The sequence below is a fragment of the Strix uralensis genome, chromosome 6 (genome assembly GCF_047716275.1).
Source record: "Strix uralensis isolate ZFMK-TIS-50842 chromosome 6, bStrUra1, whole genome shotgun sequence".
NCBI classification, from domain to species: Eukaryota; Metazoa; Chordata; class Aves; order Strigiformes; family Strigidae; genus Strix; species Strix uralensis.
In genome coordinates, this window is record NC_133977.1 from 6,250,728 (window position 1) to 6,268,135 (window position 17,408).

The 17,408-nt window shown below is 36.7% G+C and overlaps 1 protein-coding gene across 1 annotated transcript in view; it reads right to left on the minus strand.

Moving 5' to 3' along the window:
• The window catches only part of SPAG16 (sperm associated antigen 16), a 32,109-nt gene extending 16,479 nt beyond the window's left edge, over nt 1-15,630 (minus strand). Inside the window, exons 1-4 of the mRNA XM_074872360.1 lie at nt 15,522-15,630; nt 11,435-11,481; nt 10,922-11,020; nt 5,455-5,582 (exon numbers count right to left, since the gene is read on the minus strand). Coding sequence (XP_074728461.1) covers nt 5,455-5,582; nt 10,922-11,020; nt 11,435-11,481; nt 15,522-15,570 — 323 coding nt within the window. The 5' untranslated portion in view covers nt 15,571-15,630. The remainder of the gene's footprint in view (nt 1-5,454; nt 5,583-10,921; nt 11,021-11,434; nt 11,482-15,521) is intronic.
• Between the last annotated feature and the right edge of the window lie 1,778 nt (nt 15,631-17,408).

Here is a 17,408-nt window from a genome sequence, read left to right on the forward strand (position 1 = left end):
CCCCCAAGAAAACATGATTCTGTGATGCAGAAGCCTGAAGGCTGCTTTAGTTACTTATACAGACTAACTTGCATTTTGAGAAGTAAAGAGGGTCTGGCACAGTATGTAATGCTGTGTAGCAACCTAGGAATCTCTACAGCCCCTGGCAATAAAGTCTGCTCAGTCCATCTCAGGACTACCTCTTTTGGTAGGATGTCAATGAAAGCTAAGAATACTCTTAACAGGCAGTAAAAAGGATGTAGGCATTGACACTATTCATTTTAGGCTTAATTTGAAGGCATTTCAATACAGAGCAACTGAAAGTACTTAAGTATCTTCTACACAAAAAGAGAGAGTGGTGATATTAGAAAGGATTCAGAAAAGCTAAATTTGATCCAAAACATGTGACTCTCATTACACAAAATAAATGCTTCTGCAGAATCATGCTTGTTCAAGGAATGATTATAAGCTATCAGTATTTGTCAAAGTATTTCAAATGACTGCAAGATTCAAGTCTACATATACAAGCGTAAGATGCTTCTGTGCAAACAGACATTGGAGAGGCGATTCCAGAATCCAGTACACGCATGTATAAAACATCTATTTCTTCATCTACTTCTGCCCTGGAACACAGAAGAGCAAGACCTTCAGTTGGTACAAATTTTTATAGACCCACTGAAGACAAAGACATTGTGCACCACTGCAGCCATGATATCAGTTCGGCATAGGTTCAACGGAGCTATAAATTATTTATATTAGACAAAGACTATAGCCCCATAATCTTCCCACTTTGCTGGAAGATGTTTTGGGTAGGAACTCACTAGAAGGAGTAATATGAACATTATTTGCCTTTTCAGGTGGAAAATATATTGTATCCACACATTATTTTTTTTCCAAGTAATAAGGAAGTATGAAAAGAACACCAGTAATTAGAGATGAAAATTATACTAAATGCTATCTCCTGGACTTGGACACAAACAGCAGATTTGAAGCTTGAAGACAGTAAGCACAGCATTCATAGATCAATAAAACATGTTACAGAAACAAAAAGTGTCTGTAGAATAAGGGATTCTTACTTGACAAGCAACTTTTACTTAACTTCCTCAAAAAAATTAAGGCAAATGTTAGAAACTCTTATGTCCAAAAAACTTCCTACGGTCAGCCACTTACCTGCATTCTGTGGATACTTCTAGGAATGCTCACCCCTATGAATTAAGCTGTCACCCACATTCACCATCAGTAGATGAAAGATCTTTGAAAAGTTAAACTGAACATGTCCAAAGCAAAATTAATTCTATCATCACTTCGTCTTCTTAAGCAAATTACAGTAGCAACAGATTTTAATACTAAGAACCTTAGTCTTTTATTTGAAAAAACACCCAAAACCAAACATTGACTGATGAGCAGGTTACAATTCCTATTGAAAATACTGCAAATAAGGGCACTTCTCATTGCAGATGATCACAACTCTACACACTCCTTTATTTGCCAGAAAAATTTCTCCACTGAATGCCCTAACTGTACCTCATGAAAACCATCAAATTTCTGCACAGACACATCAGCGATGGATAATTGATGAACTTAGCCTCCAGCAGAGCTAAGAACTCTGAAAGACAATTTTAATGAAATACAATTAATGCCAATAAATTCACTATGCCCTTGTCCAAGAACACTACTAAAAATGAAGGTTTCTGTGCATGTAGCAGAAATGGAAACCACACAACAACATTGCATTGTGAATTCTCATTATCTTTCATCAACCTAGTCCTGTAAAACTTACAGAACTCCTACCTACCTAGCCAACTGCCAAATAGCTATTGTTCTCACTTTTATAGAGGGGAACTATGATCCAAATTAAATTAGTTAGTTCCGTGAACACACAGGTATTTTTCTAAGCTTTTCAGAACAACTGAGTTGTTATTATTCTTGAATTGCTATTTAAAATTAACCAAGAATCTGGAAACCTAAGGAACAGATGGTCAACTATGATTTTAGGATCAAAGTCCGGTGCAGACTGACTAAGAAAAATACATTATTACTATATACATTACATGGAATTCAAGTTTCTAAGAGTTCTAAAGAAATCAGGTTGCAGATAGACCCTGCAATAAACTGATATGTAGCTCAGGATAATCCTTTACCAAGGAATAACTCACCTAGAGATGCATTCAGGGATTAAAATTTTAAGTTTTAGCTTTTACAAGAACTTCTTACTAAAAACTATCATTCCAGCTAATAACCTCTTAAACAGTTTCAAATAGAAGGCTAAGAAAGAAACGACCACAGAAAAATAAAGGACCTTTTTGCCCTGGTACACTCCCCCAATCTATTATGGCATATAACTAGAACATTTATATTATCATGTCATGCTTGTTATGTAAGCAAGAAAGTAGGTATGTCCACAAGACTTTTTGCAAATCAAACTTGAGGTTACTTCACTTGTGTTCTGAGCCAGTTCTAATCCAAAAACTGTATCTGTTTTAGTTTGATGCTGTTCTGGAACTGATAACGCTCGTTTCTCTCCAGATTTACGAACTCAGAGCACAACGCACACTAATGTGGTCATATGATTTCCAGGTCAAATTGGACACAGAGCAGAGGAAACTTTGGTCTGCCTGAAATAAGTAGATTGTTTCCACTGTCTTCAGGGAGTTGTGACATGGAGAATCACAACCTATATCCATTTTCTTCATTCTGCAAAAAGGAATTGCTTTGTAATGAGTCTACCTTTATGCTCAGAGAAGATATAGTAGCTTTGTTGCATTTCCTCCATTAACACATAGCCCAGGCAATCTCTGCAAGGCATACACAAGAGACATAGCTTTTAACCTGGCTTGGTCCCGTAACTTTATTCATAGTTTTAACCACATCAAACAAAAAAGAATTTTCAAATCGTGTTTCCGTAATTAGTCTGCAGCTCTCCTTTTACTCACAAGCTGAAACACTGCCAGGTCTCTAGGAACACTTAGTCAGAGATTACCAGTCCGATGAGTGTACTAACTAATCACAGTGATAGCTCCGTGCGTATGTGAGAACAGCAAATGATTCATCTGCTCATCAGACTCACGACATGCTGCCAGCAGCAGTGGGCTCTCTGGGATTCGGAGGTATAGACTGTCAGATGCATGAATTTACAGTTGATCAGCCCTTGTACTTCATACACCAAAGCTGTCAATCCAGTATGTTTAATAAGCAACAAAAGCACTATAAAGTCTTGTATATCAAAGGAATAGAAAATTTAATGGTAAATTAAATATTCTAAAAATTATTTAAGTCTAATTTTAAGTCCCTTAAAGTATAACTGGAAGAAAAAAAAAGCGTATGTGCAAAAAACTACATAAATAAAAAAATCACTACAAGTGTACTAAAATTATTCATTACATCATAGAAAAGTAGTGGTTTTGGCTTAAAATAAAACATAATCAAATCATAACATGTTATACAGCTGGATAGAATAACAGAATGTTTTCTCAAACTCTGAAATAAACACAGATAATTTGGTCCAATTTAAGTGACCTTTAGATCTCAGGCAGACAATTATTTCAAAGCAAGCCTTTTGATAAATTTTCTCTACGTTAATTAATTTCTCATTTTAAATTCCATTAGTACTTGATCACCACAGCATGAGAGCAAGAGTGTCATCCCAATACATAATGAGGAACCCGAGTACACTAATCTGTTCTCACTTTCATTAATATTGTAAATTATCTATTTCAAACCAACATGAAACATTTTGAAATAAGGTATTAATGCAGCAAAAGTCTCAATACAGTAAGATTAGATCCTCAATTGTAATGCTACTGAAATTAAAAATATTATTTATAGAGAAAAAAATATATGTATAGAGCTAAGGATTTACAAGATAGGGCCTGCTAAGACCTGCACTTGCTCTGTTAAAAAAGCAATTTGAATTTTGCCATTGATATGAATTCAGAGTCTAAGTGCTTCAAAGAAAGCTGCAGTTTCATAAAAAGGTCACTATTTATACCTGTCTAGTATTAATTCTCTTTTAGCACAAAAACTGTTAAACTTCAAACTTAATGCTGTTCATATCAGTTCTTTTGTTGAAAAAGAATACAGAACCATAGTGCTCCTTCTCTAAGGAATCATTTAAGTCGCATTGTTATGCTATCAAAAAGTGGATCATTATTAATTCCAAAGACAACACCTGATTGGTGAGCTCTACACTAATAAGACCAGAGCCTTGCAAATGACAGCAATGATTCCCCATTAAGAAAATATTTCTAAGAAAATTTAAAAGCTTCAAGGCTTTTGCAGGAAAAAATAAGATGTTTCTAACTTTTCAATTTCACTAATTTTCAAAACAAACTATTTCAGAAGACCTTATTAAAAAATATCTGAACCTCTCATGTTTAAAGACTGCCTACAAGATAATTCAAGAAGGTGTTTCCACTTCTCAGAATCTTTCCAATGTAACTTGCAGCTTCAAAGCAAGCTTGTAACTGGAAGTATTACAAAGTGTCATCTTTTGCTCCAAATAATTCAGCCCTCCTCTCTAGCTTTGCAGCATTCCTGGCATATCATTCTTAATCAATATTTAAAAAAGTATACATCCTATGGGATTTCATAAATGAAGACAGTGGTGGAGGAAGTGGGAGTATTTAGACAAAGCTGCATGTTTAAACTTCTGCACAAAGTATGGACAAAAATCCCTGCAATCTATAAAAGCTGTGAAAAAAAAGATAGCAACAGCTCAAGAGTTTACTCTTCTGATTACTAGATGAATTAAATTTTAAAAAGAAAAAAAACAAACCAACCATATTATTTCCATTAATGTACAAAAAATTACCAAGTATCAAAAATTTTGATTATTCTACTTAAAATACAAGGTAGCTATGATGAATATCCAAACCCACCCAAACAATTAAGGTGCAAACACTATAGCATACTACAAAATATTCAGTTTTTAAGCAGGCACCCATGTTCTGGAAAGCAAGACAATAACAAAACCACGTGATTTCTCAGCACTGCTGAAGTGAAATGCTGGTCATTTTGCACTGGACTAATTTGATCCCATGACAACTTCAGCACTGTAGCTGGATTTAGTTTTCACTGGTAGTCAGTGAAGAGTCGAATACACTTGAAAAAATATAATTGAATTCATTTCATCTTAAAGGAGATGGCTTAACTCAGATAAGTTGCATCCTGAAAATGAGTATTTATCTTCACTGGTCACAAAAGAGGCCTCAGGTGACCAGTTCAGGCTTGTAAATGTTAGTTGAAATGCATACAGTCCTTCAAAGGTACCTGCAGTCAGCTTTCCTGAAAGTCCGTCCTTTTCTGCATCCTCATTCTCAACATGAATATATTTATTTGGTAAAACACTACATATTTAAGAACAACTTGTCCTCAGAAGAGTTTACTGGAAATATATCCTGAAATACTGGAAATATTTGAATCCTGAGCATCTACTTCCTAATTCTCAGAGTAACATGGTCACTTAAAATACTTTACCATTCTGTTTGGAAGCAGTCAAGGGTTCTGGACATTCCCAATCTGACCAGAAAATTGCAGAAGTAGTCATCCATTGCTTCAGGTATTTCAGACACTGATTTCTCTGAAGTCAGAACTGATTGCAAAGCCTGAAATTAAAATTTGATAATTGTTATTAAACCTACAAGATAAATGTAATTATCATACCTTCTATTTCTGAACTTATCTAAAGTCACAGATCTACTGGAGTACAGCTGAGTGTTTCCCTTGTCTTTATTGATCAGATCTGTAACCACTGATCCTTCTAATGTCAAGGTCTGTGAAAGGTTATAGAGAAATAACTCAAAAATCACCCAATTTAAGTAAGTATTCTGAACCTGACATAATCCAATATGGACTCGAAACTGTTTAAACTGATGGATGATCTTCTGTCACTGGCCAGAGAGAAAACGTTAGTTCTCATACTCCTGCACCCTTCAGCAACCTTAAAAACTAGTGATGAGAAAAATCAGTGCTTCATCTAATAAAAAATGCAGAAGTCCAAGGTGGTAGTAAAAAGGCTTATTATTTTTGTAATGATGCATGCAACACAGAGACTGAAAGAACTGCATCTCCATCATCAGATCTCTTAGGAAGTCTCACGAAGATCAATTCTCCCTTTTCTTCTCAACATCCATATGCAGGCACTGAGCGAAGCTGCCAGACAACATTGTTACAAGTGCTAGCAGAATGCAGATGGTACACCGAGGCTTCATAGGCAGCTCCTCCAGTGCCACCAAGACAGACAGCTACTCAGATAAGATCAGCTCATGGGTCAAGCACAGTTGCCAAAAGCAGAATCAAAACAAGACAGAGCAATCCTACTACAGAGAAGAGACAAAAAAAAAAAAAAAAAGGAAAGAAATCCCTTTCACAGCTTTCTGTTGCAATGCAAATTTCTTTCATTCACCCAACCCCATTCAGCCCACTCAGTGTATAGCTTAATATTAAACTCTCCTAGAGGGATCTCATGTTCCAAGGAGGTATGGAAAAAGTAAAATATGACCCAGTCTGAGCCTGCTCCCCCGCAAAATACATTTAAAGATAACCAGATGAGAGAGACTGCCACAACTTGGCAGCCAAAGATGTGGCTTTAATTCATTCAGACTTCAAATAGATTACAGTGACTTGACATACCTAAATATGAGGGTCTCAGCATTTGGGAGCTCCACATGGGCATAACACTACAATGGATTTGCTCAACAATGCAATCTACTAAGACAAGGTACTGCACTGCACATGCCTGCCTCCTGGTGAGAGAATGACTTAACAAACCTGGGCGTGACAACTATCACTTGACGAAAACTCAGATTCTATGATAACATGTGCTATATATCGTTAAAAAAAAGACAAAAAAACAAAAAACCAACAACAAACCAAAAAAAACCCACTGTAGAGATGAGAAGCAGAAACAGCTTCCACACATGCCTACCTTCTTTCCTTCATTTCAATACTAAGAAAACGAAAAAATTCCAGTGAGATATTCATCAAGACATGCTAAAGGCTGTGACTACAAATTATTTCCTCCATCCATTTAAAAAAGAATCTATAGGCCAGGTATTTGTGATAACTCCATTCATTTATGGCTTATTCATGTCCTTAGTGGGAGCTCTATCAACATGACTGCATAAATTACCTGGAGATAAAGGCATTTCTCTTGATAAAATAAAAACACTGGAAAAATCTCACAGCCATTTTGTATAATACAGAAAATGTTGTGTTTAATCCAAGCAACCTACCTAATATAAACAGAAAGAATTGTACATGTACGATCACGGCCATGTAACACTGTATTATGACTAATACAACATGCCAAGTGCAATGTAATATTTAGCATATTTTATTACTAGAGATACAGTACATCAGACAGGTCTATTTTCTAATTGTGGTAATACAAGAACCAAAGAGAGTACATCTGCAGACATGCAGCTGCATCCCTTTTCTTGCTTCTTTTCTTTCTTTATTCTAAGTGAGGCAAATATTGTTGCTTGTAGTTTCCCAAACACATCTATAAAGCCAGGCTGTGGAAGAAATGACACAGCTTGATTCCCTTAATAAAGGGAAATATGATAGGAATTCATTTCATCTGTGCAGAAGAGAATTTATTAGCTAGATACTAGCACTGAGAATCATTTCAGGAACCAAAGCTCGAGCAGGGAACAATATAGGGGAAAATGAATGCAGTCTAACAGGCACAGTATTGGAACAGGGCCTCAGGAAACCAGAATTAAATTCCTGGCTCTTCTGCAGATTTTGTGAGTGATATTAGGCTAATGACTTCTGTAATTTAATCTTAACCTTGGATGACTACCCACAGAATGGCATAACTAATTTTTTGTATATATTTACCTATTTAGAAATAAGGAAAATACAATCTATTAATGTGGTGCAAACACACCCTATAGAAGCTACACAGACTAAAACAACTTATTAAAGGATTCTGACCATTTAATCAAAATAAACAAACTAAATATTTGCTTTGTTAAATGTTTCTTGGTTAAATATTTACTTTTGAATTAAAATCTTTAAAACATTTTGACTGTAAGCATTGCAAATATGGCCAGTAAAATAATTGCTAAAAGCTTAACCTTAAGGACTTCCATAATACTAGCAAAAAATTCTGTCCAGTGAAGAAAGATTAACACCAAATAAATTAATAATTCCTCTGGAAAATAAAATGAGATGCTCTTGCAAAACTTAAACTAAAAAAGAATAAAAAAGAGAATTCAAAGATTTTTAAAACGGTCAAACAAATTATAAATCAAACCTACATAAAATATAAGGTTAATGAAGGGTAATGTGACTTCAGAGTATCATTTGGGATATTAAGAAAATAAAGATCCTAGAATTGAAGTGTAACAGCTGTAACTACTGAATAAAGTATTTCAGCAAGCTTTGTGTGTGTGGTTTTCCAGAAATTCTGTATCCTTTTCCTAGGGTCCCTATCAGCTGAAGATTTTCTTTCATATGCAAAATATTCTGTTACTTGTGTTTAAAAATAATTTATATTACTTTACAATGTCTCAAAACAAGGACAACAGAAAAAAAAAAAAAAAGAGTTGTGACTGAAAAGGACAAATGATGACTAGAACAGGAACAGCAGGCGGAATCACTGCCATCCAGCGCATGTGCTGCCCAGCACAGCTGTATTTTGAATCAGCTGCCATTTTACCACCAGACTAGGGGGAAACAATATTTAGAGATTAGAGCTCCATCACCCTCATTTCCCTGTTGGGATCCAAACAAAAACATGAACTGTGAGGGAGCCTCACCATACTCTTTAAAGACCAGCAGTTTCACTGTATGCATGCAGAGATACAGAAGGAAGGAAAACATGTCTCAATATCGCTTGTAGAAACATAGCTTTAATTCCTACACCATCTCTAGCACCATCTCTCATTTGCTTATGTTTGCTCTTCTTGATTTAGTAATTAGTGTGAATTACTTTGGAAGGAAGTTTGAAAATAAGCATTTTTCTTAGATTTTCCTGGTTATACTTGACCTTTTTAACAGAGCGTAAAAGAAGCTGTAGTTACTCAATTTAGAAACTATGGATATTTATAATATCTGCATTTGGCAAATCACTTGAGTATTTTTGGATGCTCACTTGATCTGTGCTTTCTCTATATAATTTATTTCCTTTCACAAAAAGATTTGCATCTAGTATTGAAATGCAATCTTTAATATGGGATTAGGTATACAAATTACTATGAACAGCAAATATACACAATCACTTAAAACTTCATCATGGAGTAGCTATTCCAGGATATGGTTGTTACCTAATTTAACCTGGTTTAGACATGATTAGAAGCTAATAATTGAAAAAGTCTACCCATTATTTATCACATGAAGACAACAGCTTCTACTGTGCTTCTTAGCTCAGATTTTGGATATTGAATCAATATTAACTCACAGGAAACAGTGCTTCTGACTTTGGCCACCAAAAGCATTTGCTGCAGCACTTGGTTTTTCCAAGTGAATTAGCATCAAACAATCTAGTCACTGAGCCTCACAAAACGTACAGCAAGACGTTATGAAAGCTGTCAAGGAACTAGCAAGCGTATTAAAACATTTTTCTATTCACGTCTTTCTGTCTAAAGTATGAAAATATTATTTCAGTTTCAAAGTTATGGAAAAAATGAGGCCCCCAAATAATGAGTGAAGAAGCAAGAAGGCAGACATCTATCAGCATAAGCACCAAATCAAAGAGAATTTGAGTTTAAGCACACACGTTCTTCTTTTGTTTTAAGGTAACACTTTCTTCAGTTTGATTAAATGGGGTAGATATTAGCATATTGTTTCCTACCACTCAAAGTTCAACAAATCAATAAAATGGTAAAATATTAAATATAGCACTGTCAGAAGATCAATAGATTAAAAATATTCATCCTTGTCTCACTTTTTATTTGAATGTCAACTCACACAGTAAAACAGACATAACTTCAGTTATCCCTAAAGAACATTAAGAACTTCCACTACTTGCTTAACATTAAGCATGTTCAGTCTTAAAACCTTCTGCCATCTTTCCCTTAATTTTCAGGCATATTCAGTTTCAAAACACATAAAATTCCAGTATTATCAGTTTTCATTCAAAGTTTGATCTAAAATACAAAACTGATCCATTGATATGCACTGGTACAGAAGAAAATGCACATCTTTTCTCCATTTTGATATTAAGACTCATTCTCATAATTTTATCTTTTCATTATTAATCATTCACTTTTGCAAAACAAACACTATGATGACAACTTACTGATGAGGCTGTAAGACAGTGGTGATATTAGAAACACAGCAAGGAAAAGCACTTTCACATTAGATTGCTATAAACAAGTAAATTCAGGTAAAATCATATTTTGGAAAATGCAATATAACAATCCCATTGTGTAACTCTGAACTATTACATGACTGGTTTGAAATCAAACTGTAAATGTAAAAAATGTCAAAAACTAATGGTGTGAAATGATTGATAATTTCACTGCTATTTTGATTTAACACAGTGTAACAGCCCATTCTTTATTTTCAATATATGAATAATCTTTTTTAGCAAAGTATTCAAACACAAGTTTCTGTGGCATGAAGTTTCTTTACTGTGTCAGGGATCATGATCTCATTAAATCTGCTCAGATAAAGAAACAAACCCTAAAATACTGATACACTGTAATAACATTAATATATTTTAAATAATCTATCTATATATTTGTTACATGTATTTGCTATATCAGGTTGTTTATGGAACATGAACAAAAGTTAAAGGAAGATGAAACCCGGCAAACATAAGTTGCCTTTTTCACTGTGGCATATATTTACTCCTAGAAACTTCTAAAAAATAAGAGACAATCTTTTCCACACAAATATTTCATGATTAAAATAAATTACGATGTGTAAATTTTCAGCCACTAATGCCAACTGAATTACAGATAGACTCTTGGAATGTTTAGGAAGTTCTTACTAAAATTTGGGCATCTTCAGCCTGCTCTTGAACAGTCTGCAAAGCCTTTGACAGATCCTCATCATCTTCCTGAAGACTAAATTCATCATCTGTTGGAACCTAAATTAAATGATTTAAAGTTAGGTATCAACATATTTTATACATCTTTCTTTCAGAATACCATTTTCACTCCCAGTATGACTACTGAAAAGAATATCATTCTTGTTAAAAGAATATTTTGCCATATTTAATTAGAATTTATATCACCGAAATATTCATTATAAGCTGAAATGTCTAAATAGAAATACCTGTATCTTTAAAATGTATTTAATGTTCAAATAAAAGTGAAACATAACAAATCAACTGACACTAAATCTTCCCTTGAAAAATAAAGATATGCCTAGCATCAGCACACTAAAAAGAGATTCCTGTCATTTGTCCTAGGATGTTTTTGTGATTGATGAAATAAAACAAAAGAATGAAACATGAATACTCTACCACATATATCAGAAGATTATCAATTTAGTAAATTACCTCTTCATACTGATAATCATCTTCAGTCTCATCTGTTATGGTAAATTCTGCAGATTTTGTTAAGTCTGAAACAGCTGATGTCTGTGATGAGTTCCAACTTAAAACAACCATTTATAAATCTGTTACCACCACCTTCGCCCTTGTTCTTTTTGACACAAGACTTTTCACTTTCAAGGCTTCTTTCAGCCTTTAGGTGAACAAGCCCAGCTCCAGTGAAAACTATGTGCACAGAAACAGAATTTACAAAGTTTTTATAGCAGGTTTAAACACCATTAAAATTTGCCTCATCAGATCTATCAAAGTTAGAAATCAAGCACTGTTCTGAATTAAATACTAGCTAAATGCTGCCCTCACTTACCCAATCATCGGTTTGCATAGGGGTCTTACTGCTCTGAGACTTCCACAGACTTTATGCTTCTAAGCATAACTAGCTTCACACTCTCAGAGAATGGCATTTTTATAAAATTCAGATGTATGAGTTCAAACATGAACATCTGAGATCACACACTGAATATCAGAGGACCATTTACTGAAGCTGATACAAATGCCTTAATAATTACAACACAACTACAATAAAAAGATAAGGAACTTTCAAAATGTAAAAAAATTGGAAATTATCTACAGTTCCTCCAAATGCTTTAGAGTCAAAGTTTTCATTAAAAATAAGTACAAATGGTGTAAAATGAAACACAAGTAAACATTTTTTTCATCCACTAGCCTCACAGCCCATGAAAGTATAACAAGAATGAATGTTTTTAGCAAGATGCTCTGTTGACAGTTTGCCTAGGAAATCAGTAAGCCTACAAACGACCCATGTAAATAAACCAGAAATTAACTTCCAAGGAAAAGCCAGCAATTCAGTACTTCACACACACATACACGGGGGGGGGGGGGGGGGGGGGGGGAGATACATGATTTTCCAGCTTTGCATCAAGTTTCCCAAATCTGAATTATTCTCGTAAAAAACAGGCCTTTTGCTACAGTTCTCACAGTACAATGTATGTGTAAAAGTCTCATTGCATTCAAGACCCCAGCATCACAGCATCAGCAAAACTATCAGTTAAATTGTAACTATCTGAAAGGCTAACAGCTGAGGATCACATCCCAAAACAGGATAACCACCACTTTCTAGAAGTTTGAGATAAAAAATGGAGAGAGATCATTTTCTCTTGTAAGCAACAACAAAAGACAAATAGGGAAGTCATTGAATGTATGAAGGCATAATTTTCGGTAATCAAGTTGAAGCACATCTGTGTACCTCCAACTGCGTAACAACACTACATGCTTACTATAAAAACTGTATACATAAAGAGGAAACTGGTATGAACGCTTCTTAAGAATCTCCCATCTAGGCTTAGTACATGAAAACAAATGCCTGTAATACATGTGCCCCCAAATTTACTTCCTCAGTTACTGCATCACAGACTGCAGATGTTGAACACAGGACTTGAATTCAAGTCACTTCCTTTCTGCAGCTCAAATTTTGCTCTCTGCAAAAGCCCAGTTCTCTAACTTGACTGATTCTGGAATGGTTCATTCTAAAACCTGAACTATAGAGAAACTCATCTCCAAAAAATGTTTACTGTGCTTTCTTTCACAAGTGGGGAGAAAAAAGGAAGGAACCCCCAAACTATTAGATTTATCAGGCTTAAGTCTGTCTCTGTCAGACCAGAAAAAATCTGGATCAACTCTTCTGACTTTAATGGGAGGGCAAAGAAATTGTGCAGTTCAACATATGCATCTTTTCTCAGGATGGTACTCCAGGACCATATGTGGGTTCACCAAGGTAAGTGAAGAGAACCAAGATGAAAATAGCTCACGCTGAGACATGACTTTTGAGAGTTGAACCAACAGACTTGAGATAGTGACCAGGGACTCAGCATTGGGCTAGCTTTCAATTGCCTGCCTGCTACCCAGTACAAGGTCTTTCCAACCTAGATGATTCTGTGATTCTGTGGCAGGAAAGCTTTGGTCCTCGCATCAGTGTCTGACCACGTCCTAATGAAACAGCTCCTGATTCCTGGGCATTGTTCCTTCAACTCAGAGGGAGAAAAGTTCATCTGAACTGCTGACTACACCAGAAAAAGGGAACAGCAGCAAGGCACAAGTGCAAAGCAGGAGGAATAGGTTTCCTTTATTGTTCAAAAAAGCCAGGATGCTTGCAGCAGGCAAGCCAAGATAAAAGACACAGTAATATTGACTGACTAGTTAGGGTAATATTCTAAAAAGGCCCTTTTTAAAAATTAGATTAAGGTATCCTAGCACTAGCTAGCTGACTACACATTCTCTCTTTAAAGAATGAGACTTTAAAAAGTGTGGTCGTGTTTATATGGCATGAATACCCAGGAACAACATTTTTGGTATGAAGCAGGGGACAATAACCGCATATATGTAGTAATTCTACGTACAAACTAAGTATCTGCATGCTTCTCTGAAACCCCTAAGCCTCTTCATTACTTTATAGCACAGTATCTATCAACTTAAAATTTAAATAGAGTACATTTAAATAAAATACTGTACCCTGCATTTTTTTCACACCACGTTTAGTGATCTGATCAGAGACTATTTTGTCCAAAGCTATCTTTTGAATGATCCTCCCCCCATCTCAACTACTTTCTGCATTTATCACATCTTTAAATGCAGACAGAAACATCACCGCAGTATACCCTTGATAAGTAAAACACTTTCAAACACTGTTTTGCTCCTGAATTTTCTACTGACCTGACCGTCCTTGCGATTCACTACGGTCTAAACTAATGCGTCATTGCAAACACTGTGCACAGAATAAAATATTAAAAATACTGATTTTTTTCTCCTCCTTTTTTCAAAAATCATAGCCAGGTGCACAATAAAACATGTCAATTAATTTTTAGAACAACTGTATTTTCCCAACAAACACTGTCAAAATTTTTTTTATCACATCCTGATGCAGTGCTTTTTTAAGCACCCCATGTAGTGTGAAAACAGCTGTGCAGTTTCAGGAAGGTACAAACTGAGGCACAAGCTTGCAAAGGACAACCTTTCACTTTTTTTTTTTTTTTTTTAATTGCTTTTATATTGGCTTATATCTTAGTACTAGCAAGGCAGGAAAAACTAAGGTACTGGTGGGACTAACACTTAAGCTCTGATTGTTTAGCCTCTAAAACAAAGCTTGAAAGATCTTGATTTAGCAGCTCACAACTACAAAAAAGAACAGACAGAGCTAGTCTGACTTAGTGACAAAACTAGAATTTGGGTCATCTGACCAAAAATTACACATTTAAAAGCCATAACATAATTTGCTACAACTCAATTGTGAAAAGAATTCAGACTGATATTTTTTTTTTTTTCCTCTAAAAGCCACAGCAAATAAAATTATGTCTAGGCTATTGTATCATGATCTTTATAAGCTGTTCATATACATTACCAAACAAAACCACGACTACCTAGCCAGTTACTCAGTGTGGCTGGCACTGGGAAATTAGAGCACCTCTTAGAGCAGCATATTGTGGGACTGTGAGTCTTAGTAACAAGTCTTGTCACCCCTCCGTAGATATTTTGCATTTACTGATCAGCACCTAGCACAAGAGAGGCGACAACAGTCTTCCACTTCAGAATTTTAACTCTTGCTTAGACTGCCCCATCAGCAGAGAATAAAATTAGGCTGTGGGTCACTCAAGGGCTCTTACCATCAGCAATGAAAACGCCCCGTTAAAGTGAGCAAGACCCTACTGTCTCAAAAGGGAAACAAACAAACAAACAAAAAAACAAAACAAAAACAAACAAAACAAAACAAACAAAAAAACAAAAACAAAAAAACGAAACCCAACCGCGCATATTTTCCCTGTTTAGCTCCACAAAAACAAGCAATAAGGTGGTAGGCTTTGAGGGTTTTTTCCCCCCTTCCTCAGAAACAACTTGGCAGCCCACGGGTCTCCTGCCGCTGCCCTCCCCCGCCTGGGCCGGACAAGCCCGGAGGGCGGGAGCACTGAGGAGACGGGCCCGCCCGCGCCGCTCGCCCCCTGAGGCGGGGAACCGGCGGCACCCCAGGGCGCCCCGCACCCCCTAGCCGCCCGCCTCAGACGAGGATGAGGAAGAGGAAGGATACTCTGCAGGCAGAAGGCCGCCTCAGAGCCCGCCGCCGCCCCCTCCTCCATGGCCGTTGCCTCCCCGCCGTCGCGTCGTGCAGTTGCCAGAGGCGGCCTCTCGCGAGAGGAGGCGCCCGCCGCCGTTGCACGGGAAGGGCCGCCGCGGGGCGGTGGCGGTAACAGAGCCCCGGCGGCGATTTGATTTAATTAATTTAATTTAGCGTTACTCACACTTCACTTTCTGGCCCCCGGAGGTAGCAAAGGGTGCTGCCTTTAAGTCGAGGCACCCTGAGGGGAGCCGTGGAGGCTGCCAGGGTGGTCGCGGGCGAAGCCGGGGCGGGCCTCCGTGTCCCCTCAGGGTCGTCCCCACTAGCTTCTGCGACTTTTCTGGCTAGGAAATGCTCATTTTCTTAAATGGAAAGAAAACAACAGGAGAAGGGAGGAAAAAACTCCAATCTCATAAGAAGGGGCTAATTTATTCTTCAGCAGAAACATTTTTGTAGCTGAAACAGGTGTTTGCTGGTCCACCTGAGCTCAGTCCTGTGGGACTGATTGCTTAATTAAGTTCCTGCAGTATGTTCTAGTTTAATTAAAAGCAGGAGTTTTCCCAGGCAAAAGTTTGAGAAAGATGCATACCACATTGTGGAGAATACATGTTATAACTCTTAGGAGTTTGAGATAGGTTGCAGGAGTCAACACAAAACCTTCTGTTCCATTTTTTTATTTTAAAATAAGCTTAGAGGTCCCAGTCCTAAATTTCCCTTGAGTTAATGGGCTTTGCATGCAGTAGGAATTCAGAATCAGTGCTTGAATTCATGTAAAGTAACTGAAAATAAATGTCCAAAGTCTCGGGGGAGGGATCAAAAAAGAAGTGATAGTAGCTGGCCTGAAAGAGAGGCACCAGTTTCACTTGAAGCTTTGAAAAAAAAAAATCTAACAATTGAACTATAATTTGAAGATCAGAGAAGCTAGAAGTGGGTGAAATTGAATTATATGATTCAATTCAGTCTTTAGCCTGAAAAAAACAAGATGCAGTCATGCAAGAAGGCCTGTTACCTGTGAAACTATTATTTTAGCATTTTCTTTCCAGAGATTGTCACACAGGATTGCCATTCCTCTCCCATTGTAGACACATTCTTGAGAAATGATGAGGACTTTGGCACTGTCAAAGTCTCCAAACTGTAATGGAAGAACGGTGTTTTCGCACAAGATCGTCACAGCTCTGCTAAGGCAAAAAGAACTGTTGCATTCCTTCATAAATTCTCAATTGTCAGCTTCACCATTGTGTTGAGTTTGATACATGTCAGAGCTTGAACTCATCTGGGTTCAAGAGATGGAGGGCAAATGCTGACATAGCTTTCTTTTTATCTTGTAGGGTTGTCTTCTTCAGAGAAAAGTGATGTGATCAGAACAACGTTCTTTTGTCCACATCCAACCCAAAAGAACAATCCTGAACTCCAGGAGAGCGCCTCAAAAAAATAACAAGGAAGCAGAAGAGGCATCATAAAGCACATCCATGAGTCAGTACTTCCAAAACTGCAGGATTAAAAAAAGTCATAATGCAGTTGGGATGGCTTCAAATAAAGGCCTCATTCTCTTAGGGAAGTTCCCAAATCCACCACAAATCACAGAGTAAGCGTAGCTGTACTTTGGTCATACAGGCAAGCACAGATGATTAATATCCAAAAGTTAACACCATTCACTTCTCTCAGCAACAGGCTTGCTGTTAGCCTTTACAGAGTTGAACAAATAAAATGCTAAGCAGTACCCTTCACCACTTCTGTGAGTTTTCTCTGCCTCTACAGGCCTAACTTCTCCCTACAAATCTTTCACAGGACTTGTCTATCTCACTAAAATATGGAAATGTATGGTATTCACAACTGAAGGCGGCTGATGAAAGCTTAAAA